The sequence below is a fragment of the Penicillium angulare genome, assembly GCF_028827245.1.
Source record: "Penicillium angulare strain IBT 27051 chromosome Unknown utg000004l_segment0_segment0, whole genome shotgun sequence".
NCBI lineage: Eukaryota > Fungi > Ascomycota > Eurotiomycetes > Eurotiales > Aspergillaceae > Penicillium > Penicillium angulare.
In genome coordinates, this window is record NW_026623163.1 from 3,114,747 (window position 1) to 3,137,514 (window position 22,768).

A 22,768-nucleotide genomic window follows, 5' to 3' on the forward strand; every position below is an offset into this window, starting at 1 on the left:
TGATTCTGTTTTTGCCTGAGCTCTTTATCATCACAACGGTGACTACCAGGGATCAGTCTCGATAATCATTCCGATGCAAGACTTTTCGAATCGAGAGCTGAAAAATGCCAAGCCACTAGTTCATTGACAGCACTCCCACAGTGATGGCAAATTTAAATCCGAATCGGAGTTCAATCGGATTCTCATGGATCCATTTCCATCCTTCCCGCCCCTTCATCATTCGCGTTCATTAACGTAATCCACAAGCGAGTGGCCAACATAAGCGAGCGGCCACTATGATAGGGTGCCTACGTCTCTACCGGTATGGAGAAAAGGTGCAAAAACAACGAATAGCAATGTTGAAGAGGGGAAGGAGAAAGGGAAGCTCTGCTACGTATTGAAGAGGGGAAATAGGCCTGTATTGGAATACTAGTCAGAAAAACCCACAGCAAAACATCAATATCTTTCCCTGGTCAACGCGGGAAATCAGTTGTAGAACGCGAGCAAAAGAGTGTAAGAAATATGTTGTGTGTATTTAATCGCAACGCGATACTAGCTGTGCCTTACCCTACGGTCTGAACACCAAACACGACTAGCCGCATTTGGTGACCCGCAGCGCAATGTAATTCTCACCGGAACGTAATTTTTTCGCCTTTATATACAATTTTCTTAGCAATTTAGAATTTATCATTGAAACCAATAACCTCTCCTGACTCGCTGTATAACGGTTCTGCCTCTGCCTCTCTTTGAGCCTCCGTAATACGTGGTGTGGTAGGAACACCGTACTTTTTCTCCAATTCTTTTACCGCCCGTCTCTCATCTTTTTTGTCTTCCTTTGCCTTCCTCTCAGTTATACTACGTTTAGCATCTTTAACACGTATAACACTATCATCACTAAGGCCCATAACACGCCGTCTAGTAGTTTTTCTCTCCCGCGGGGCTCGGATGGCGGCCATTTCCCGTATAGTAGCCGTAGTATTGGCTAAGGCATTAAAATAGAACTCTTGCTCATCTAAAACCTGTGCGAGTATTTTTTTTTCTTTAGGCGTTAAATCAGGCCGGCAGAGAAGAGGAGAGAGATATTTTTGCCTTTTTTCCACATCTTCAAAGGTTTTTGAAGGTGTGTTTTCAAGACTTGACGACAAAAGATCTGGTTCCGGAGAAGGTGTTTTCTCTCCCGATAGATCAATTTCAATGTCTGGGATAGGAGGAAGAGCATTTTTGAGGCTCTCACAGACTTTTTTTGCGTCAACTAGATAAATTCCTCGCTCTGAAAAGGCATTTCGACACATTCGGGGTGTCAAGGCTTTACCTCGGAATTAGTAAAGGTCGTTTAAGAAGGATAATTTTGATGCAAGAAGACCTCCACCCCATTAAGAAATAAAATATTCCTTACACCCCGAACCTATTTGACGATATCTCTTACAAACTGGCGGGCAATACCTATTACAATCCCCTTATCAATAAAAAAACAATAGGTTTTGGTCCTCATATATCAGTTAAAGATCTAGACTGTTTGCCAGAGTAATATTGCGTACTCCTTGGAATTGGGCTTTCAAATGGTTATCACCGATATTTGTTTTATATTAAGCGGTATACTCTCGAACTGCCTTATCTCGAAGTCCAGGAATGTAAAAGTCGTCATTGGATAGGCTATATAGTGATGGAAGTATTGCTGGGGTTACAAGTAAATTGAGCACCTCTGGTTGAGGGGAAGATTGTACCCCATTAAAGTGAAAATTAATGGGATAACTTCCAGGGGTGTCAGTGATCTTATTATTCTTGGATTGTTGGCTCTCCAGTCTATGTCACTCTACAGTATACTTTTACTGTACAGGTCTTTGGAATTCCAAAAGAGTACTCTTGCTGTAGCTTCGCCCCGTAGTCGAGCCAATATCTACAAGGCACGGAAATACATTCAGATTTTTCTTCTTTACTAAGATCTTCAATAGAATTGTCTTGCATTCAGTATATCAACTAGGATATATTCTCTTACAGCTTGTCAAATATTACCCTTTCTGTATTAGGGCGCCGGATACAATTTTTTATATACATAATATACTTTGCCTAAACTTTGTAACCTTAAATATCATCTACTGTCTGCATTGACAAGCAGAGGCTGAAAGATCTCGCATACCGCTGTATTAGGGTTTACAAGGTAGATCTCTTTGGAGGCCTATACTGTTAGTTCAGAACAAGCTAGATATGGCATGCCGATCTACCTTCTGGTAGAAAGAAGTTGAACTATGGCGAATATTTTCAATATACTATTACTCTTAATTTACACTTGTGGCCAACTTTGAAAATTTACCAGGGCAAACCACTCAGACAAAAGACGTTGAAGAGATAACTCAGGATTTTCTGCGAGGTACTTCAGGTGACTGCTGATGGTAACCCTGATTTTGATATATTGTTGGACTGGGACGAGCTCTATAGTCAGTTCAAGTAAGCTGGACAGCTCGAAGGTCTAGATAAAGTAATTTAAGTGTTTTGTCGAGACACCCAAGCTGCCCTAGACAAAGATGACCTCTTGAAGCGACTAAACAATCCCGGGAATTATCTTGTGGATGTGTATATAGACAGACAAGCCACATTGAATACTTGGCTGAGTAAAGAAAATTTCTCGCGCGACATGACCTCTTCACCTTGTTTAACCGTACTCCTTATTCTCCTGAATCATTTCACTTCCATCACGCGTGTCAAGAAAAGTCAACTCGACCCGCTGTCCAACATCGCGGATCTGCACTGGCGAACGGAAAATCTCCTTCGTCGAGATACCAGGGCCAGTATTGCGCAAATACTCAGTTTCTTTAGATTGCAATGCTAGTGCTACAATTTCCGAGATTGAATCCCAGCTGGATGAGCTGCGAGAGTTAAAGCAGACGTAGACGGTGTGGGCAACAACTAGTAGACAGTATATGAGTAGTACTATAATCGCGGCGATGGAGGTGGCTCCGCCCAGAGAGTATGCGTAGCCGTTCGCGGTCACAGACATTGTGAACTTGGTCTTGTTGGTCGTGTCAATTCCGGACATGTCCCAGAGCATGCCTCCGGGGCCAAGTTCGCCTCGCCCCTTAGCTTGCTTCTGGGGCATCAGGGCCTCAACCCACGTAGGATCACACCCCCTGGGAGCAGGCCGACGGCCCTGAATCTCAACGTTAGGGTTCAGATTTGATAAGCCATTGCTCACCATCATGGAGAGACTAAGCTCCACAGCGGAAGTGAGATCCCGAGCGCGCTTGCTCGGGGGTTCCATGGGCCAGAACCCCGCGGTTGAGATGAGAGTCTCGATAACACTTTGATTTGTGTTCGATATTCGTGGGTTTAGATAATTTGCCCATCGAGGCGAAAGATGAATACGAGGCAGCGCTATAATTCTGTTCGACGTGTCTGTAGTGCCGTTGAGATAAGTTTCTGCGGCCCATGCCTGGTCATGATACTGGCGATGATTTATTTCGTAATCCCCATCGACCCAATGAGCGTCTATTGTGCAGCTTAGGAGGGTGCCATTTCTTGTCGGACTCGGTGGAATTGTGACAATGGCACCAAGAGAATGATTTCCAAGCTCATGGTCGGCGAGTGGAATCCAAAGAATGTCCGGGTGGGTATTACTAGCGTTCCCGATGGCGCGAGCTAGCGATTTTGAGTTGGACACATTAAAGCATTCAGGGAGAGGCACTGGTACATCGCTTGGGGAGTGCTCAAGCATTGGAAAGTAGATCGGATCCCTTTCTCTTATCGAGAGACTCCGTATGCGACAGGCAACCGTGGTAACTGGTTGCCGTAACTTCGGGATTCTCCAAACCGCACTCGTTGCCCAATTGAAATGCTGGCGTATAGGAGGACATACAGGTATCTCAGCCCAGAATGTCCCTGCTACTGACAGCGCATCCGCCAGTGCCGATGTCAAGCTGCTAGTAACTGTCAATGGGTAGGAGACCGAGCTAAAGATATTCATCGAGCGAAATCCATATTTCCCAATCACGCGCGTACTTGACGGGAACTCGACCCAGGCGTACGGGTCATCCGGTAGGGTCAAATGATGGAACATGGGAAAGACCCCGGCCTGAAACGCCTTCCACCCAGAGAATGGACAGTCGAATTGACCTTTGTCAAGCAGGCAACCACGATCAACTCCATGATCGGTGACCTCGGACGGCCAGAGCTTATCCTGAGTAGTATTGAGCCAGAAGTCTGTCCCACCGGCCTGCCAGTCGTCGACCTTGGGCACCATCAATACACCCGACGAGGGTCCGACAATAGGCGCCAGCCAGGTTGCTAGTATAAGGACCAAAATGAAAAGCTTCCCATGTGGTCTCCTCCATTCCGAACCAATCATTCCCCACAGCTCTTTGGACCAGAGATAGTTGACATTGCTAAACTGCAAGCCTGCAAAGATAGCCCCAAAGGCTATTTGTTCGGCTACTATTCGGCGCTGGACGAACGTGAAGATAATCAAGGAAAGTGATGCGAGCATCGTAATCTCGTGGAGCTTTGTCGCAAACTGCAGTGCGCCTAGCTTCGCGCTGTTGTAGCCCTCGATCCCCGGGACTTCGCTTCCGAGCCAGTATCCGTATATATTTATCCATACTAGAAAGATAACTGCACTGAATGGGATAAAATGAATGAAAAGCTTAGATAGGGCGACCGAGCGGCTTCTCCAGACCGCAACCTTGGGGTATTCTTCTTTCTGCCCTTTAATGGTGGTGTAGATGATGCCAAGCCCGAAAGCGCGCAGGACGGCTTCCCATCGGGTAGTTTTAGGGAGCGAGGATGGGTTTGATTGAGGTCCTCTGGGCTCATAGGCAGTATAATCTGTTCTAGGCAAAGTCAGTTGGAGTTGTTTGATGGGTGTGACACAAAGATACAGACAGTAGATAGTTTGTGTCTTTTGTGTCTTTTGTGTCATTATATCGCAACCTCGAAGGCCATGTCAGGGCCCGCATCGGCTGATTTTCGTAGTGCAAAGCCATAGTAATCTGAAAATTGAAAGCCCCCAGTGATTATAACAGCCCCATCCCAGGCCCAGTAGAGTTTATAAGACATCGCTAGTTGTGCTGCTAATTGTGCTGCTTTCGCCGAGTCTAAGCCCTGCTCTTTTTCGGTCTGTTGCGCTGAAGCCTCATTGACGCTGCTGCACGCACGGTCTGACTTCTGCTTCGAGTTTAGAAATGACGCAGGGTCTACTGGTAGCTTGGTTATCTCTTTGGTATCGACCAACCAGCGCTCGGTGCTCGTTTTGGGTGCATATTTCTCCACGGCCCTATTACCCATTGGGGCAGCATGCTGAAATCCTTTGGGCGTCAGGAGTTCACGCTGCGGCTGAGAATAAAACCAACAGACTTGGCGTTACCTAAGGCTTCTTATTAACTTCCAAAATTGGAGGAAGTATTCCGAGGGGGCTGGGGCGCAGGCGGCTAGACAGGCTAGAGAATACATAACCGTGCTGTCTCACCGCCTCTCCGCACCCACCCTGAAGGTGTGTGCTCGTCACACATATAACAAATTTTTCAAAATTATCAACTTTGAAGCCTTCTAAATACCGCAAAACATGCCTAGATAATTTAAAAACGTCGAAGATCGTATTCAAGATACCGTTGCAACCTTCTATCAATACATAAAGCCTAAAATCACTGGAATAGCTAAGTAATTTGATATTCAAAATTGCATATTTGTAGCCGTCGGTCTGGTCCCCAGCTTTGGAATCAATATAGCAGCCTTAAAATAACACTGCTTAAAGCCATTTGATCTTAGCATTTCCAAACGTTGTTTGCCTTGTTTGCAGAATCCATGTTCTAGAAGCCCTTGAGACCATTCAAGCCTGTTACGGATGATATTTTACGTTGTTATTTACACCAGTACTGAATTACTGCCAAGAAATGGACTCAGGGGCCAATTAACCATAATAGGTATAGCGAGTTTTCAGAAGAGGGTTCGAGAGAGAATCTCCGTGTGCAGGTGGTGAAACTGATTTCGATCCTCCCTGTATTGAGAAAGGCCAAGCAGGAGGTCTCAAAGAAGCAACGCCGAGAAAATAGCCAGGACGAAGGCCAAGCAGGATAATTAAATGACGACTCTAAGGCTTCGTCACCCATCACATTGCCTCGAACCTACCCAATCCGCTTACCATTAATGGTGTCACACTACTCCGAATTTTTGCACTTGAAATCAGAGTTGACCAGATATATGTTGTAGTCATTGAAATAAGTTAGTTAAGTAGGTAGCGGAGGCTTAGGTAAGAGCAGCAAAACCACTTGCTGTGGTGAGGCTTAGCCTCCAAAAACCCCAACATAATGATTTTCCAAACTGGTGCGGGACACTAGATAGCGGTAGAGGTCTAGTACTCTTGGCACGAATACAACAATACAGGGTTTTTCGTAGCCTGGCTTAGCTTAGGGATTCGAGATCAGATCTCAGAGCTAAGGGTGTATCAGGAGTCAGGAGTCACGTGACTAATGATCCTGGTGCCTAAGGCATCAGCTCACTAGATAGCTCTCTCTCTCTCTTGATCGTTCTTCTCTTCTCTTCCCCGAATCACCCCACTCAGTGGTTTCCCTAGTTCTTCAGTCCTTTCTTTCTTTCATCTAGCCCCAACTAGCTGTTTCACAGTCTCTCTCTGTCTGTTCTAGCTTCATACGTCGATACAGATGCCGACAATAATATTAACCTTGGTATTCAGGTATCAGAATGCTGACACAAAACTAACTTGATCCAGTAAAGCGTGAATATAAAAAACACCATTCCGATTGGTTCAAATAACTGGGTCAAGGCAAAGTGCCTTCGCAGGAAAAATAGTATACACAGAACACCGCGTGCGGTAAAAAAAAAAATTGCACCTGACGTTATATCGGGGCTCATAGAAAAAAAAAAAAAAAAGAAATGGTAGAAAGATCTAGACTATCTCAATAGCCGTGACTTTTATTAAATTCTGTAGAGATACATTCACACATAATTTATACTATTTATAATGGTAATTACTACTAAGACTCATAGCTCGTCCTTTTCTATAAATCCCCCAGGTTGTTGGAATCGCAACGGTTTTTCCCCCCGTCTCTTCCTCCAATAATTAGTCGTCGTGACAACCTCCGGACATTCTCGAAATATCCATGTCCACTTCTTGAAGATAGCTTCAGAAACCTCATATGCAGCTGGATCCCACGATTCGCCCCACACAATCAAACCGAGTGCATCCGACGCGCCGATCCCACCGTGCATATCGCTGCAGAGCTCATCCTCATCGTATTTGTCCAAATTTCTCAACAACGCATCTCGGAAAGATCGCACAGGCATAAGGTCGATCCAGGGATGGTGGATAATTTCTCTTTGGCAAGAGCTTGGCTGCAGACTGGTTGGTAATTGTAGATCCGATTCGATCGGCCCAGAAATATTAAAATGAGAAGCAATATCCTCTTCGAGCGCATGGAAACTGAGTCCCAGTATCGAAGCATTGTTTAGCAGCGCTTTAACAATATTGAGATTTGTGACGGGTGCAAGGAGCTGAGTGTAGTCTAGGCCGGATTTTGCAGAGGCGATTCTCATTTCGAGTTGCGTGATCAGGTGATTACAGCGAAAATTCCATGTTTCGACAACGTTGAAATTATGGGCGTCTTTTTCATCATTGTAACATCTTGCGCCGGATGGTGTTATAGCCTTCAGCGACTCCGGCTGCTGGTCTTTGCAAGGGCCAGGTTCTGCGAACCTTTCAGCCCCTTCTGTATAGATGATCCATCGCTTTTGTTGGTTGAATGCGATTTTTCCGGACTTGAGCGCTTTTCTTTCGCCTATTTCAGTCTGAATTAGAACAGCCCTTTATCTGATTGATGGTGGCAAAATGGAGGTGCTGCTTACGACTAGCCCGCTGATTGATGCGGTTTTGCAGCCTTCGTTTCTCTGCAGTATCTAGTTGTGTGGAATGATCGACTCTGGTAGTGTCGAATTTCGTTATTTTGTGAGCTGTGAGGGGGGCCATGGTGAGTAAAGGCGTGGGGTGAGATGTCGTATGTCAAGATAGGGTTGGGCTTGGAGTCGGTATAAATAGCATTTCGGGTTTAACTCTAAACGCCGCATCCACCCAGTGCGGCAACCCAAAAAGCCTATCTAGGCCCCGCTCCCCTAGCTCTCCACGAAATATCTCAAGGATCACGAATCGAGGTTAAATGAAAGAAACATGAATCATTTCGAATAAATTGAATTCGAACAGTCCCCTTCATCAGTGGCGCAATTCTAAAGTATTGGACTTGGCGATTCACGAAAATTATCTACGTCGATCACTTTTAGCGTGCCTATGGATGCCCTCACGAGTGAATTTGTGCTATTCTATAGAGCGCAATGCGTTTTTTTGTTCCCTTTTAATGAATAGATTTCTTTAAGTAGTTTCCGGTTTCTCACTTGCATCTTCTAGTCAAAGCACCTACTTATGCGACAAGATCTATATTCGAGTCTTCTGTCGAGACTGAAGAGGCGGGGAGGTCCACGAGTTGAACGACGAACCTTTTTTGAAGCTGCGGGGGCAGAATAACTAGTCGTAGGTTTCAGGGACTCTTGCAAAATTACCCTGAAGTATACTACTGGGCATACGTTGGGCCACCTTTCCATGCGCAGCCATCAAATTAGCCAACCCATTAGGATTATAGGACGACCAGCCGGCTCGAGGTAACCCATGAGCCGGATCTTTCATGAACTCCAGATATAGATCTTGCTAGTCAGCAGACATAGCGGCCTCTAATCTTTACCTTGGACCTCCATCATGATATTTCCCCCATGTTTCGAACAGCAGTGGAAGCTCCGAGGTATGGTATGCGCCTTGCCATGGACGAGGGGATATATTGCTGAAATTGGCGTGATTGAAGTATAGCATTGATAGCCCGAGAAATAATACTACTAGTAGTATCATATAAGCCGCCCGGGTGTTGATTAAATCCAGTAACAATCCAAAGTTACTATCTAGTTAGGCCTTTTAGTCGAATGGGATTATCCAACACTGGGCGCTCTAAAAAACTAGCGAGGCTTTATCTATTCAATTCCTAAATGGCGAGGCAGGGAGAGAGAGTCATTATTATCCTGAGCCTGAATAACCTAGATCATTTCTGTTTGAAGAGAATGGAATAACAAAGGTTGACTTCCCACTTGTAAATTAGAAAGGTAAAGTGACCTCGGAGTTTATGGGGAGACTTTCAAGCCACCCAAGAGCGAGGTGCCAACCAGAAGGATTAAGCTCCAAATTCTGTGTAGATCCATCTGAAACGAATGCTGGTCTTCGCAGCCTGACATAAAGCCTCATCCATGTACCTTGATCGAACCCAACATCCCGTGTCACTGTCCTCGAAGCTCCGCTTTCTGTATTTTGTGACTGCTGGGCAACCTATCAAGTACTTATCTGCACCGAATAAAGCTCTTTGCAATATCTCACTATTCTGCTTGTTTTGAGCATGCATATTCAGAAGTTGCCAAACCTGGTCATATTTTTCCTTCACTTTTCTTTTCGGCTCAAAGTGTTTGGCTTACTCTTCATTAGGCTCGAGAGTGGAGCTCAACGGACACATAATAATGGCGATAAATATCATGCCAGAAACATAAAAATGGTTCAGGTCTTCGCAGGCTGCGGTGCTTGTACAGTTTGCTGCAAATTTTGTTTCACTCCCTTTGTGCTTGACTATCAACTCGACAATTTTAGAGGCGGATTGAACGCAAGATTTGGCATTGGAATTAACATTCAGCATTGGGGAGAAGTTCTTTCGGCCAGATATATTGTCATCCTCGCCGTGCGGCAGTTTAAAATGACAGACACATCGAATAGAACTTGCAACAGCCAGCTTTGGAAAGCGAACCTCGGCCGGTACATACGTAGTAGGACATATTCACGTCGTATAAGAAAGCCTCGGGATAAGGAATGTCTGATATGCCACTGCTTATATCGTTTAACGACTTGATCAGTTTCCCAGGGTGATTCAAACTTTCAGGAAGCTTTCCAAGTTTGTCGGAGATGCATCCAGTTTGAGGAAGCCTTATGAAGCCTTCATATGGAACAAGCTCCTCTGTATCTTGATAGAGATCCATGGAGGCTTTGAGGTCCCGCAACAATTTTTCACTATTCCTTTGATCAGGATAGTCTTCGTCAGTTTCTATCAGTAATAAGTTCTCATGATCCCAGGGAGTTCGAGATAGCCCCAACCGATAGTCAAGAGTTGGAACAAGGGCCTCTTTACCAATTTTCATAGAAACAGAGTTTCGAAGGATACAGACACTACACCATAGGCGAATCAAGAACCCAATAGCACGGCGGGCTTCATGAGAACCTGACATAACTGATGGTAAGAAGATCTTGATTTCTGTATGTAAGGCGTCCCTCGGCGTGAAAATGGTCTCCTACGCATCTTCCGGGCGCCCGGTCGCCCAGAGGTATTGAGCACGGAGAACATCACACTGAATAAAAATCAACCTGTTTTGGGTGGCTTGGCTTTCTCCGGCACAATTCAACTGGAGCTGGTAGGTCTCAAATTTGGGCTGCTTGGCTGTTCAACTCAATTCAACAAAATGGTAACAGTAGATAAGAGAAACGATGAGTGAGAGAAACTGAGAGAAATGGAGCGACGGGGGAAGGGTCCTCAGGGGTAATGGGGCTATAACTTCAACTATGAGTACTTATTAGGTGCCTAATCAAAGAATGATCAGTACGAACGAACTCGAACTACTAGAAGGGGGGTAAAAAAAGAATCACGGAAACCTATATAGGGTTGTTTGCTCTAATTCCATCAGGCTAGTGTATACATACTACACCCGGGCGCTCGTGGTAGACAACTAAGCCACTCAAAGGGCGGACATATACAAAAGAAATATAGGCAAGCTACGGACCATCAAGCACTATAGATATTGACTGCATGTTGATTGAGGATATGTGTTAATACCTCAGGCAGTTCAACATACAGCAGGGGTATAGTTGAGGCCGCAGATCCGCACCAAACCCTCGGCCCGGATGCCTAGGATGCGCTAGTGCACGATTGTGACAGGTCGGTGTGATGGCCCCAAACTAAAAAGCAAAGTCCTTCCCTTTTGAATTCCTGTAATTTGCGCTGCTCCCATGACTTTCAACCTTACAGCAACCCTGAATTTATCGGCTGGCAGTTGTGGACCATCCCGGGCCGTTCAGGGACAGGAGCGGCAGGTTACAAGTCCCGCTATCATCCAGCGGGCCGCCCGACTCGCTTGAGTATTGCTTTTGATGGCCCATCCAAGAGACCAGGGTTGGTTGTACTTCGTTCGAGGGGCAGTGTGGGGGGTATCTACCTTCTATCATTAGTAGCCTAGTGGGTTGTACATCAATTTGGAACCGTTGAGGGTCAGCCCCGAGTGATGGTGAGGCTATTCGTAAGACGAAATTGGCCGATAATGCACAGTGTGTGTGCGGACATGAGCATACATAGAACTTGTCTGATAATTTGGGCTATATTTCTTGATTACTAGGTTGGTGGGGCTGGTTCAAGTTCTATCAGCGGGCCAGGATGCATCCTTCATTATGGCATAGTAGTCTCGGAACACACTCACCTGCCAGTGGTGAGGCAGGGTAATATTATTTTGGTATAGCCATATAATCTTCGGGGTGGTTGGAGACCCCGGGAACGATGAAAAGTACACCGCAACATACACCGGGGGGCCGGGGCGATAGCTTATAAGTACCAGTGATCAGTGCGAGATGGGTGACGAGGGAACCCGGATAGGGTAAGATGGATGGGGTATCTGGTCGGTTGCCCATCACACCCTAGGGCATATATTAATTATCCCACTATATACCAATAGCAGATGGTCACAAAACAAAGGTTCCGTGATATGGGAGCGAACTCATTTTTCCGCCTCGTTCACCAGCTGCTCGACCTCTTGCTCTGTCCATCGATGAAACAACTTTCGCGCGTCGGAGAGATCGGCCTCCTTGGGTAACCCGTTGTTGACCGATTGCACATGAAGGACAGGAACATCATAATCATAAACCTCTTTCCATGAGACATTGACCGGATCCATAATATCCTTCTCCACGTATTCGAACGGCCGGCGTTTTTGGAGCTTAATAACGGTATGTTTGGCGGTGTCGCACAGGCCGCAGCTCGCGCGCGTGAACAGGGTCAATCGGGCTTGACTCAGGAGGGAGCGGGTAGGAAACATAATTGACAGCAATAACAACAACAACACCAATCTCAAAAGGACGAGGCACGTAGTAGGCTTGTAGATCGAAGGGGAGGATTGATAGCGGTCAGACTCCGCGATGGAACCTTCGAGCTTCGCGGGGCTAAACCTCTTTAGGCAACCCGTTCAAGCGCCATTGCCAATGTCACTGAGTTTCGGCAATTTCACTTAACATCCCCCTCTGTGAAAGCTCCCATTTATAATCCCCGGCGCAAGCTCGTTACACACCATGACTGAAAAGTGCGTCCACAAGGGATGTGGCAAGACCTTTTCCGACCCGGAGGAAGACTGCGTATACCATCCGGGTCCTCCAGTGTTCCACGAAGGACAGAAAGGTAAAGTACCTTGGTGTTTTAAGCTATTCCGCATTCAATCTCAAGTGTTGTTGCTGCTTGTTAAATCTTATTTAAATCTGACAAATCCTTTCGCAATTGAAAGCTAACTCGAGTCAAACCCTCTTTCAGGTTGGAAATGTTGCAAACCCCGCGTTTTGACTTTTGAGGAATTCCTCGCCATTGCACCTTGCACTACGGGGAAGCACTCGACTGTCGACGATACACCGGCTCCTGAGCCTCCTAAGGTCACTGAAGAACCTCCTGCCCCGGCTCCCGTCGAAGCTACAAAGACCCTGCCCGAGCGACCGGCAATCTCCAAAGCTATCCCAACACCAACTGCCCCCGCCAACCCACCTCCCGCAGAGCCTGATTCCGATGATCCTTCTTTAGAGATCCCTGCTAATGCGACATGCCGCCGAAGGGGATGCGGTACTACTTATACTGGATCTGCTGCGCGGGATGACGAGAAATGTGTACACCACCCAGGCCAGCCGGTCTTCCACGAAGGCAGTAAGGGTTGGTCCTGCTGCAAGCGCCGAGTGCTCGAATTCGACCAATTCTTGAAGCTTCCCGGTTGTACAGAGAAGACAAGGCATATGTTCGTTGGCAAGGCCAAACCCCCCGGTGAAGAGAAGGTGGAAACTGTTCGGTGAGTGCTGAGTTACAATAAACGGCCGAGAATGAGTCGAATTCGGTTCAGTCAATTACAGCAAGCAACATGCTAATTGTCGCCTTTCTGCTTTTCAGCAACGATTTCTACCAGACTACTTCTTCCGTCAACGTCTCTATGTACTTGAAAAAGATTGACAAGGAGCGCGCCACCGTCAAGTTCGCCGAAAACACCGTCACTTTTGATCTCCCCACCACCGACAACAAGCGCTTTCAAGATACCTATAGTCTGTTCGCACCAATTGATACAGAAAAGTCAAGCTTCCGTGTGCTGGGCACCAAGCTGGAGCTGACACTTGTCAAGGGAGATGGGACAAGCTGGCCAGTGTTGCGCAGCGATGATAAATGGACCGGGCAACGCATTCAGATTGGAAATGCTGGGCGCGCATGAGAGTTGTGCTTATAGATTATTTGGAAAAACTTCGATTTACGTGTGCATGTGATTTATGTCGGAACTTGGTGATGTGATGACTTGGGTAGCTAGATAGCTTTCCCTTACGATGAACAGAAATGCTTGTTTTCTTTGAATGGCTCGTTGCTTGGCCGTGGAAGCCGGTGCATCATTATGCGTAGTGCGTAGAGCAATTGGCCCAGTAGCACGTACCACCAAGCATGGCTTTTCAGCAGACAAATTTATAAGATACACGGACACAAGGCTTCGAGATGCGAAATGCAAATTGAAGATCCAATTTATATGTGGCGTATCAAGGTTCTGACAGACCCTGACAAGCTCTCAAAAGATCGGAGGTTCCACATGGTAGGACATCCAAACTTAAAAAGAAACTAGCCTTGAGCCTTACTGCCAACGAACTTTTACGATGCGATCGTTTTACTAATTCCTTAATCTGGAACTTCGGATATTTTCCCAAGATTGCCGATTGCCCTCAAATCTTGCCAACACTGAATAAAAAGACCTAAAAAAGGTATGTCGCGTACCCTCCACAGCTGAAGCGCATGGAGCTCCCGTAAGGGAACCCTAGCCCAGCCATATTTGTTTGGGAAAAAGGGAGACACTGTTTCTCTGCAGGGCCGGGAACGGAAGAAAGCCCATGGCGGTAAAAACCGAAAGGACAACCCTCAGCAAGCCACTTTGTGGAGCCCCGGTGGAAATTTACATAGTATGTAAACCTCTACTGATGATGAAGAAAGAAAAAAGAAACCTTCCTGGGCGCGGGCGTGAGCCTGTTTATATACCATAGAAAACTGGAATTGCGCTAGCTTGGATTGGGACTGGCAGAATAGTTTCCCCGATGACCGGTGACTAGTCTCAAAGTGGACTCTGAAGCTAGTCCAGATGTGGAAGGTAGGGTAAGTCATGTCTAGGGCTAGTGAATCCCAGGTGATCCGGGTCACGTGCCAGGGGACCTTGGTGGCGTTCGCAGATTCAGTCATGACTAACGGATACTAACAATAGGCCAGTTTACCCGAGCGATGGAGATTTTCATCTGAATTTGCATGATTCGGTAATTCGGGAATTTTATCTTTTGTTCTAACCGTTGACATGAGGCTTGAAGTGCTTGACAGGTTACACTGCCAATGTTCAGCATGTTAACTCCCAAGTAATAGTATTCATGATACTCTATACATCCCCGTAGACCTGATAGTCACAACAAACAAAGAATCCAGTTTCACCATGACTCTCTCACCGATATTTCTCCTCTCTCTAGCCTAAAAAGCAAAAAATAGAAATTCCATGTTGCATTCTCCATGGATCCCACTAATTGGGGCAGCCTTAAGTCTTCCAATCATGGGTCAGGAGCACGAGACCCAAAAGCCCGTGTGTCTCAACTTTCCCGTTGGTTTAAACCTTACACAACTTCAGGCCGCAGCCTTATACCTATTTCCACCCATTCCACATGCGACCTCTTGCCTCCTAAGGAAGAAAGGGGCAAATCAATAACATAAGAACTTCCATTTTGTGATTCAAACAACTTCAACTTCCCGACTCTCCCTATCATCCACCACCTTTTCTTGCAGCCTTCCTTCTGCAGATCTCCCGTTTCTCCATTTATTTCTCAAGGTGATTTGTTGAGCCTCCCAAGAAGAGGACCCTGTCTCAGGATTTCCAGACTAACCGTGTTAGCCCCATCCAGCCAAGTGCTTGAATTTAAAAAGCCGCGCTTTCGGTCCTGGACCCTGAAAACCACACTTTTCCCCCCCCGATTTATTTCCCACCCCTATTCCACAACATAACCCCCCACCATGGGCTCCCCAAAGAACCAGACCACCGCGCCAAACCTGCGATACATTCCTCTATCCTATAGCCCCGCAGACTCTCAGTCTTCCGCTCTCCGATTGATCCTTACTCTCTTCCCCGACTGGGAGGGTCCCAACAACAAGATCGAGTTCGTCCGCTTCACCGATGGCATTACCAACACCGTGCGTTCCTCCTACCACCCCCAGGCCGCCACCTTGCTGGACTGTTCCGAGTCCAAAAGGCATCTCATATAATTGGTGTTAACTTTCGCGATCCTCTAGCTTCTTAAAATTATCAATCGCAAGCCAGGCTTGACAGACGAGGAGGTGGATAATGACGCCGTGCTCATGCGCGCATATGGAAATGGCACCGAGATCCTTATAGACAGAGAAAGTATGAAGACCCAGGCTCCAGGATTGCCATCTCCGCGTATTCCTTTTAATTACCCGGCGCCCTTCCTGCCCACTGCGACAATTTGCTAAAGTAATCCCTTCGTGGCCATTTTAGGAGAAACTACATCCCATGCCCTCCTCGCTAGCTGTGGCCTCGCTCCTCCTCTGCTTGCGCGCTTCAAGAATGGCCTCCTCTACCGTTTCATCCGCGGAAAGCCCTGTGGCCACGAAGACCTCGCTACCCCTCCTATCTACCGCGGGGTTGCTCGGCGCCTTGCGCAGTGGCATGCCCTCCTCCCCAATACCGGTTACAGTTCTACGCCGGCCGAGAATTCTACTGAAGCCAATGGTATAAAGGAACAGGAAGACTTTGAGTTCATCCAAACGCGCCGCCCTGGTCCTTCTATGTGGGCTGTCCTCCAGAAGTGGATTGTTGCGCTGCCTGTTGCCACGCCTGAACAGCAGGCCCGCAGGTTAAGCCTGCAAAAGGAACTCCAGTGGGTGATCGGGCAACTCGATGACGGACAGGGTATCGGTGAAGACGGGGTAAGTCATGATCGCCAATAATTCTTGTTTATTTTGTCTTTCGATTTGGTTGGAACAAGTTGATTAATTTTTTTTGTCTTGGTTCCAGCTCGTGTTCTCACACTGCGATTTGCTTTGCGCGAATGTGATCGTCCTGCCCAGTGACGACAAGTCCAACACATCGGATGGCATTGCCCCCATTAACTTCATCGATTACGAATACGCTGTGCCCGCCCCTGCGGCGTTCGATATTGCGAACCACTTGGCTGAGTGGATTGGCTACGACTGTGATTACAACATGATCCCCACCCAGTCAGTGCGTCGTCAATTCTTGACTGAGTACACCAAGAGCTACATTCAGCACCGTGGCCTCGACGCCTCATCTGAGGAAGAGATCGTCGCCAGGTTATACCATGATGTGGATCGATTCCGCGCTATTCCCGGTCTGTACTGGTAAGTGACGTACCCCTGTGGAAATTACCGCCACAGCCAAGCTGCGAAAATGTACCTCAAGCTCTCCTGAACTAACATGTGATAAACTACAGGGGTGTATGGGCACTTATCCAAGCCCAGATCTCACAAATCGACTTCGACTATGCCAACTATGCTGAGCTCCGTCTCGGCGAATACTGGGCCTGGAAGCGCGAATTCGACGGCTCCCGCCAGGCCAGCAACGAGGAAATTCCTCTTCGTGAGAAGCGCTGGGCGCAGGAGGCATAAATTGCTAGCTGCATATTAAATGTCGAAACTGGCCCGTTTCTTTTTCTCTCCATTCTCACAAGTACGCGCGGGACTACCATGGGCTGCTTAACGCAAGTCCATTGCCCCTCTTCTTGCATCGTCATCCTTCCAATCAGAAGACCGACTGCCCAGCTGCACTAAATACCCCCCACTTTGTTCACTTAATTTTTATTTTTTTTGTTTCTTCTCTTTCTCATCACCGCTTCTGCTTCGGCAAATTACGCGGGTTTTTGCAATTGGGCCAGGAACTAGCACTTTCAACAGTCAATGCCGGAGCGAGTCGGATCAGACTCGGAGTACGGAGCCAATCGATACGAGAACGGGCAACCACGTGCATGAGTGGAAGATGTTGAACTAAAAAAGGTCCCACAGAACGACCTGCATGCATTGCGACGTCATCGGATGGTGTTTTGATTTTTTTCCCTTCTCTTATTCTGTCACTTTTACTGCTTATCTCAAGGGCTGCTGAACTTGTTTTCTTTTTCAAGTCTTTTTTCTTTCTTCGAAAACTGGAGTTTGTCTCTTGGTTTACTTGCACATAGTCTTTTGGAATATACTGTTGGCCTATTGAGAACTAGTTAGTCGTTTAATATATAATGCCTTCTCAATTGCACCTATCTACTGTTGGTTAATATATCCGTGGACATTGTACGTACGCTCTCTTGGCATGTACTTTTCACTGGAAACTTGCAGATCAGCCCCACCGGTGATGTAGTTGATGCTTCTTCAAGATACATATAGTTATTCTTTGCGAATCATGGTCTCCAGGGCTTCGAATCCTATTATACGATGAGCTCAGGCTAGGGACATGTCGCGAAAAGTTGAAAGTGCTTATGAAAATGAGAACCACTTTGCCAGTTTATCAATACTACATAGTATATATGTACATGTATTCGCATCCACTTTCTATCGTTCAAGTTATTAACCAATTCGGTCAAAAAACAAAGACAAATCATATGGAGATGCTGAGGGCATAGCCAAAAGCCCATTCACTAAGTCTTCAATGCCATCTACTAAGTTCCAAAGTAGAATCATCCAAAGTCGATCCCTCCACTGATCTAACTCCGTTCATATCAACATTCATAGGTGGCCCACCCGCAAGATTGGCGGAGATATTTGTACACGCAAATGACGGAAATTTCCTAAATAGAGATACAGTGGGGTTTAGAAATGATTTGCGCCGCAAGTGACTTGTCGTGAAGTATGAAGCTGGGGATATTATTTTTCATAATACGTGGATGTTGCATGCGAGTTGCAAGAATAAGGATCCTAATAATCGTATTCAGCTTGCGACCTACTTACGATTCGTGGATTCCGAGAAGCCATATTATAAGGTAAGAGCTTACAACCCGAATACTGAGAAGCTGGCTAACACTGTGAAGCGCTGAATGAAATTTTACCGACCATTAGATGGCTTGTGAAGAGATCTAAACTAGCACAATGCAAAATTGCCACGGTGGGGGTTTTTACGTCCAGACGAGGGAACCTATAGTGAGACTTGCGCTCTGTATTCCTTCAAAGTGATGCACTGTCATTAACATCGTGCCCAATCAATCCATAACAAGAGAGTTTATTATTCTTTACCAAGAAATGCAGTATTTTTAGGATCTATCACTTTAAAAAATACGTATCTGCAATGTCAAATCCCGAGTTCCTGTGACCCTGTCTCGCGATATTGACCGCAATGCACTTATCATTTCTCGGAGTGATCCAGGAAGATGCACCAGCGATGATTGCCATTGATTGGCTCTTCAACGTACATGATGTACCTACTGTATGTCGAGAAATAGAAATTCAAACTTCACAACCAGAATAATACCCTGCGGGATATTTTTCCTGCATACGCTCAGAGGCCCAGCTTCTAATATTGCATACACCCCACTTTTGCGCTTAAGGTCAGAGCAGAGCTTTACTTGCATGGAATCTCACTTTTCCATCCTCTACCATTCCTTTGCGATTTTCAGTACAATATTCCGGTACCAGCGTAACACAATGACTGTGACTTACACCGAAGATATGCTCGCTGGTGACCTTCTCTCGGGAGACTCAATAGATGCGTTCTTGGGCTTCCAATATGATTACCTCATTCTAGGCGGGGGTACTGCAGGCCTGGTAGTTGCAGCTCGACTCAGTGAAGACCCAAGCGTGAATGTTGGGGTGATTGAAGCTGGACAAGACCAGAGGAGCAATCCAATGGTGACGTGCCCTGCCTTTAGCCCTCAGATGATTGGTCGACCTGAGTATGACTGGCTACATAAAACAATCCCGCAAGTAGGTTTTTTAAGGCTGTCTACCTAACAATCACTCATAAAATATACTCATGCAAGGCCCAAATTTTGTAGCGAGGGAATGGTGGTAAAGTCCACGCACAATGCAGAGGAAAGATGGTAGGCGGATCAAGCGCCATCAACGCGGTACGTTGATCTTTTTTACATCTGCACCATGACTCGGACTCGTCGCTCAGGGTTCTTTGATGTAATTAAATATAAGGCGGGACTGATCAATCTATAGATTCAGCTCATGTACGTACGAGGTTCGCGTGCCGACTACGATAATTGGTCTGCCTTTGGAAAAGGTTGGTCATGGGCAGAAATATCGCCATATTTTACAAAGCATGAAGCGCTAGATGGCACGAACACCCGTACCAAAGAAGACAAGCCTTTTATGCCATTTTAAAGTGCTTCTCATGGAAAGAATGGACCAGTGCAGACAAGCTTCAATCAATGGAGATGTCCTATAGAGAACAAGTGGATCCAGGCCTGCGAAGAAGTTCCGGGCCTTTCTCGACCTAAAAACCCTTAGGGTGGGGATCATGTCGGATTTTTCTCTTCGCTGGTCTCAATCGATAAAGTAGATAATAAAGGTACTAGGAGTTGCTCTGCTAGTGCCTACCTCACTCCGAATGGTGGGCGGCGGAATCTGAAAGTGCTTACGGGCGCTATCGTTACGAAGGTTTTTCTTTCTGGCAAGACTGTCACTGGTGCTCAATTCCTGCACGATGGCAAATTGCTAGAGCTCAAAGCCTAGAAAGAGGTTATTCTTGCTTGTGGTGTGTTCAAATCGCCTCAAATCCTCGAGCTTTCCGGAATTGGTCATCCAGATATCTTGCAACCTGCTGGTATAAGGTGCAGTGTCCCCTTGCCTGGCGTTGGCGAAAATCTGCAAGATCATGCGATTAGTGGTAGCACATATGAGCTATCCGAGGGTATCACCTCGCTGGACTCAATGCTAAAGCCGGAAAATATAGTGGAGCAACAAAAGCTTTACATGGAAAACAAAACAGGAGCATTGGCAGCTGCAAGCTCTTGTATGGGATTCCTTCCGTATGCCACCCGCGTGGATGAAACCACGTTGGAGGAAACATGCGATTTGATTCTACGCCGTGAGAATAAGACAGCTGCTGAAAATTGCAGTCTGAACAGATTGTTCAAAAGCTTCGGGATCCAGGCTCGGGCAGTGTGCAGTTTGCCATATTCCCCGCAACACTTAACCTGGAAAAGGCTGCTGAGGATCAAAGCTTTCTAATCGATACAACATCGACCACCGGGAGAGATGGGATCACACTCGCTTCTATGGTGCAGTAGCCAGCATCCCGCTGATGTCGCCGTTTTGGCAGCTGGTGTGAGATATCTGGAGCAAGTCTCTGGATCCTCGCCTTTGCAAAAGGATATTCAGCGCCGTATACGTCCAGACCCTACCATTGATCTTTTGGATCTAAGTCAAGCAAAGGAAGAAGTGAAGAAGACATGCTTGACAGAGTATCATCCCTGTAGAACTTGCGCAAGGGGTGAGGTCGTTGACGAGAGGCTCAGGGTTCGTGGGGTTAAGGGACTCCGTGTTGTAGATGCAAGTATATTCCCAAGCCATATCAGTGGAAACATTATGGCCACTGTTTATGCGGTGGCCGAGAGGGCTGCAGATCTCATTAAGCAAGATGCAGTTTGATGACCGTGGGCCTTGTTGCCCAGCTTACATGACTCCTTTCTTGCGTAAACCCATCCATCAATCAGGGTAATCAATCTTTCATGGTTTAGAAAAATGAATATTATTATTGCTGATATGGCCGAAAATGCGAAACATAGTTCATAAAAAGGATCCCGAGCTCGAGCCTTTTTGCTACTGACGGTCTTCAAGTGCAGATCGCACCCAGTATGCACATTTGCAAATCATGTAGTGCATGTCGAAAATGGGACGACCATCATTGACACCCGGGCTTAAAAATTCCCTCCAAGAGAACCAATTAAAATACTTTTTACGGACTGTCATCTATGTATCTTTTCAAATGATTACCCATTGCTTGAATGATGGGAGAGTGCCTACTCTCCTTCAAGTTCGGGTATATTCTATCCGATGTCTTCTCCACTCCCCCGCAAATGACCTTACCCGACACGCGCTTCCCCAGAGTAATACATATAACGAGCTCGGGAATCCGGTAGTATCTTTGTAAATTTGTGACATTCTGGATCTGCCAAGGCAGGCATAATAGCATCCGATTCGCCAAACATGTCAATCAATCCAAGTGGCCCCAGGGACCAATTTCCTATGAATAAAAGCCTTCGCCCGTCGTGAACGTCACGACTGCGGAATTTCCCCCAATCCAACCTCTTACTTATTTTCTGACACATTAGACCCTTCCGTTATGTCTATCAACTTAAAGGTGGCTATTATTGGTGGAGGCCTCATCGGTCCCCGTCACGCCCAATCTGTTATATCGAACCCATCTACAGACTTAGTCGGCCTTGTAGATCCTGCGCCAACAGGAGAGGCCGCCGCCGCCAAATTGAATACAGCCTATTTCCCTTCTATATCAGCGCTATTGGCCTCATCCCAGAAGCCCGATGCTGCAATCGTCTGCACACCGAACAACACTCATGTCCCCATCGCAAAAGAGCTATTGGCAGGCGATGTCCACGTTCTTCTAGAGAAACCCTTTAGCGACACTCTGGAAACAGGTCGGAGCCTCTTGGAATTTACTAAAGCCCCTGAGAACACGCACCTCAAGCTTTTGGTTGGTCACCATCGTCGCTTTAATCCCTATGTACGCGCGACAAAGTCAGTCCTTGATGCGGGGTCTCTGGGCCGCACTATCGCGGTGAACGGCCTGTGGACCATCTACAAACCCGCTGCATACTTTGCGGCACCGACGGACTGGCGTGCATCTCGGGATCGAGGCGGTGGCGTGATCCCCATTAACCTCGTCCATGATATCGATCTGATGCATCACTTTTTCGGTCCCATCGTTCGTGTACAAGCTGAGAAGATTATTCCCCAACGCCCAAGTCCACCCCATGATGCAGATGAGGGGGCAGCATTGACTCTACGCTTTGCATCCGGTGTTGTGGGAACATTCCTAGTCTGTGACTCTACGCCTTCGCCAAACAACTTTGAAACAGGAACCGGCGAAAATCCAATGATTCCACCTTCCTCGACAGGTGGCGGATCGGACTTCTATCGTATCTTTGGGTCAGAGGCTTCACTTAGTGTTCCCGATCTTACGCGGTGGAGCTATGATGGGATGCCGGAGAAGAGTTGGACACAGAGTTTGAAGGCAGAGAAGATTACTCTGCCAGATGATGCGGCCCCATTTGACTTGCAGCTGGCGCATTTTGTGGATGTTATTCGCGGGGATGCGGAGCCTAGTTGCCCTGCGGAAGAAGGCCTGAGGGCTTTGATTGTGTGTGAGGCTGTTCAAAAGGCGATGTCTACTGGTCAGCCCGTTGACATTGCGGTCGATTTGCTTGCTTAAGAAGGTCATG

General features: G+C 46.8%; 9 protein-coding genes across 9 annotated transcripts; 5 read left to right on the plus strand and 4 right to left on the minus strand.

Annotated features, from left to right (window-relative positions):
• Positions 1 to 656: 656 nt before the first annotated feature.
• On the minus strand, positions 657 to 935 carry N7478_005115 (uncharacterized protein; the record flags this gene model as incomplete). Its single annotated transcript, XM_056921329.1, has 1 exon — positions 657 to 935. One exon carries the CDS (start codon positions 933 to 935, stop codon positions 657 to 659), a length of 279 nt encoding a protein of 92 aa, XP_056779366.1.
• A 1,694-nt stretch (positions 936 to 2,629) lies between these two features.
• Positions 2,630 to 4,888, minus strand: N7478_005116 (uncharacterized protein; the record flags this gene model as incomplete). Its single annotated transcript, XM_056921330.1, has 1 exon — positions 2,630 to 4,888. One exon carries the CDS (start codon positions 4,886 to 4,888, stop codon positions 2,630 to 2,632), a length of 2,259 nt encoding a protein of 752 aa, XP_056779367.1.
• Positions 4,889 to 6,966: 2,078 nt separating this feature from the next.
• Positions 6,967 to 7,948, minus strand: N7478_005117 (bZIP transcription factor; the record flags this gene model as incomplete). Its single annotated transcript, XM_056921331.1, has 2 exons — positions 6,967 to 7,760; positions 7,828 to 7,948. The coding sequence occupies 2 exons, from the start codon at positions 7,946 to 7,948 to the stop codon at positions 6,967 to 6,969; spliced, it is 915 nt and encodes a 304-aa protein (XP_056779368.1).
• Positions 7,949 to 11,814: 3,866 nt separating this feature from the next.
• N7478_005118 (glutaredoxin family protein) lies at positions 11,815 to 12,132 on the minus strand (the record flags this gene model as incomplete). The annotated part of the gene is made up of 1 exon (XM_056921332.1): positions 11,815 to 12,132. The coding sequence occupies one exon, from the start codon at positions 12,130 to 12,132 to the stop codon at positions 11,815 to 11,817; it is 318 nt and encodes a 105-aa protein (XP_056779369.1).
• Positions 12,133 to 12,382: 250 nt separating this feature from the next.
• Positions 12,383 to 13,548, plus strand: N7478_005119 (cysteine and histidine-rich domain-containing protein; the record flags this gene model as incomplete). Its single annotated transcript, XM_056921333.1, has 3 exons — positions 12,383 to 12,488; positions 12,618 to 13,137; positions 13,236 to 13,548. 3 exons carry the CDS (start codon positions 12,383 to 12,385, stop codon positions 13,546 to 13,548), a joined length of 939 nt encoding a protein of 312 aa, XP_056779370.1.
• Positions 13,549 to 15,359: 1,811 nt separating this feature from the next.
• Positions 15,360 to 16,991, plus strand: N7478_005120 (putative ethanolamine kinase; the record flags this gene model as incomplete). Its single annotated transcript, XM_056921334.1, has 5 exons — positions 15,360 to 15,536; positions 15,636 to 15,747; positions 15,862 to 16,292; positions 16,381 to 16,724; positions 16,817 to 16,991. The coding sequence occupies 5 exons, from the start codon at positions 15,360 to 15,362 to the stop codon at positions 16,989 to 16,991; spliced, it is 1,239 nt and encodes a 412-aa protein (XP_056779371.1).
• Positions 16,992 to 19,004: 2,013 nt separating this feature from the next.
• N7478_005121 (uncharacterized protein) lies at positions 19,005 to 19,688 on the plus strand (the record flags this gene model as incomplete). The annotated part of the gene is made up of 3 exons (XM_056921335.1): positions 19,005 to 19,283; positions 19,355 to 19,426; positions 19,524 to 19,688. 3 exons carry the CDS (start codon positions 19,005 to 19,007, stop codon positions 19,686 to 19,688), a joined length of 516 nt encoding a protein of 171 aa, XP_056779372.1.
• An 876-nt stretch (positions 19,689 to 20,564) lies between these two features.
• Positions 20,565 to 20,957, plus strand: N7478_005122 (uncharacterized protein; the record flags this gene model as incomplete). The annotated part of the gene is made up of 1 exon (XM_056921336.1): positions 20,565 to 20,957. One exon carries the CDS (start codon positions 20,565 to 20,567, stop codon positions 20,955 to 20,957), a length of 393 nt encoding a protein of 130 aa, XP_056779373.1.
• A 694-nt stretch (positions 20,958 to 21,651) lies between these two features.
• On the plus strand, positions 21,652 to 22,758 carry N7478_005123 (Gfo/Idh/MocA family protein; the record flags this gene model as incomplete). The annotated part of the gene is made up of 1 exon (XM_056921337.1): positions 21,652 to 22,758. The coding sequence occupies one exon, from the start codon at positions 21,652 to 21,654 to the stop codon at positions 22,756 to 22,758; it is 1,107 nt and encodes a 368-aa protein (XP_056779374.1).
• Between the last annotated feature and the right edge of the window lie 10 nt (positions 22,759 to 22,768).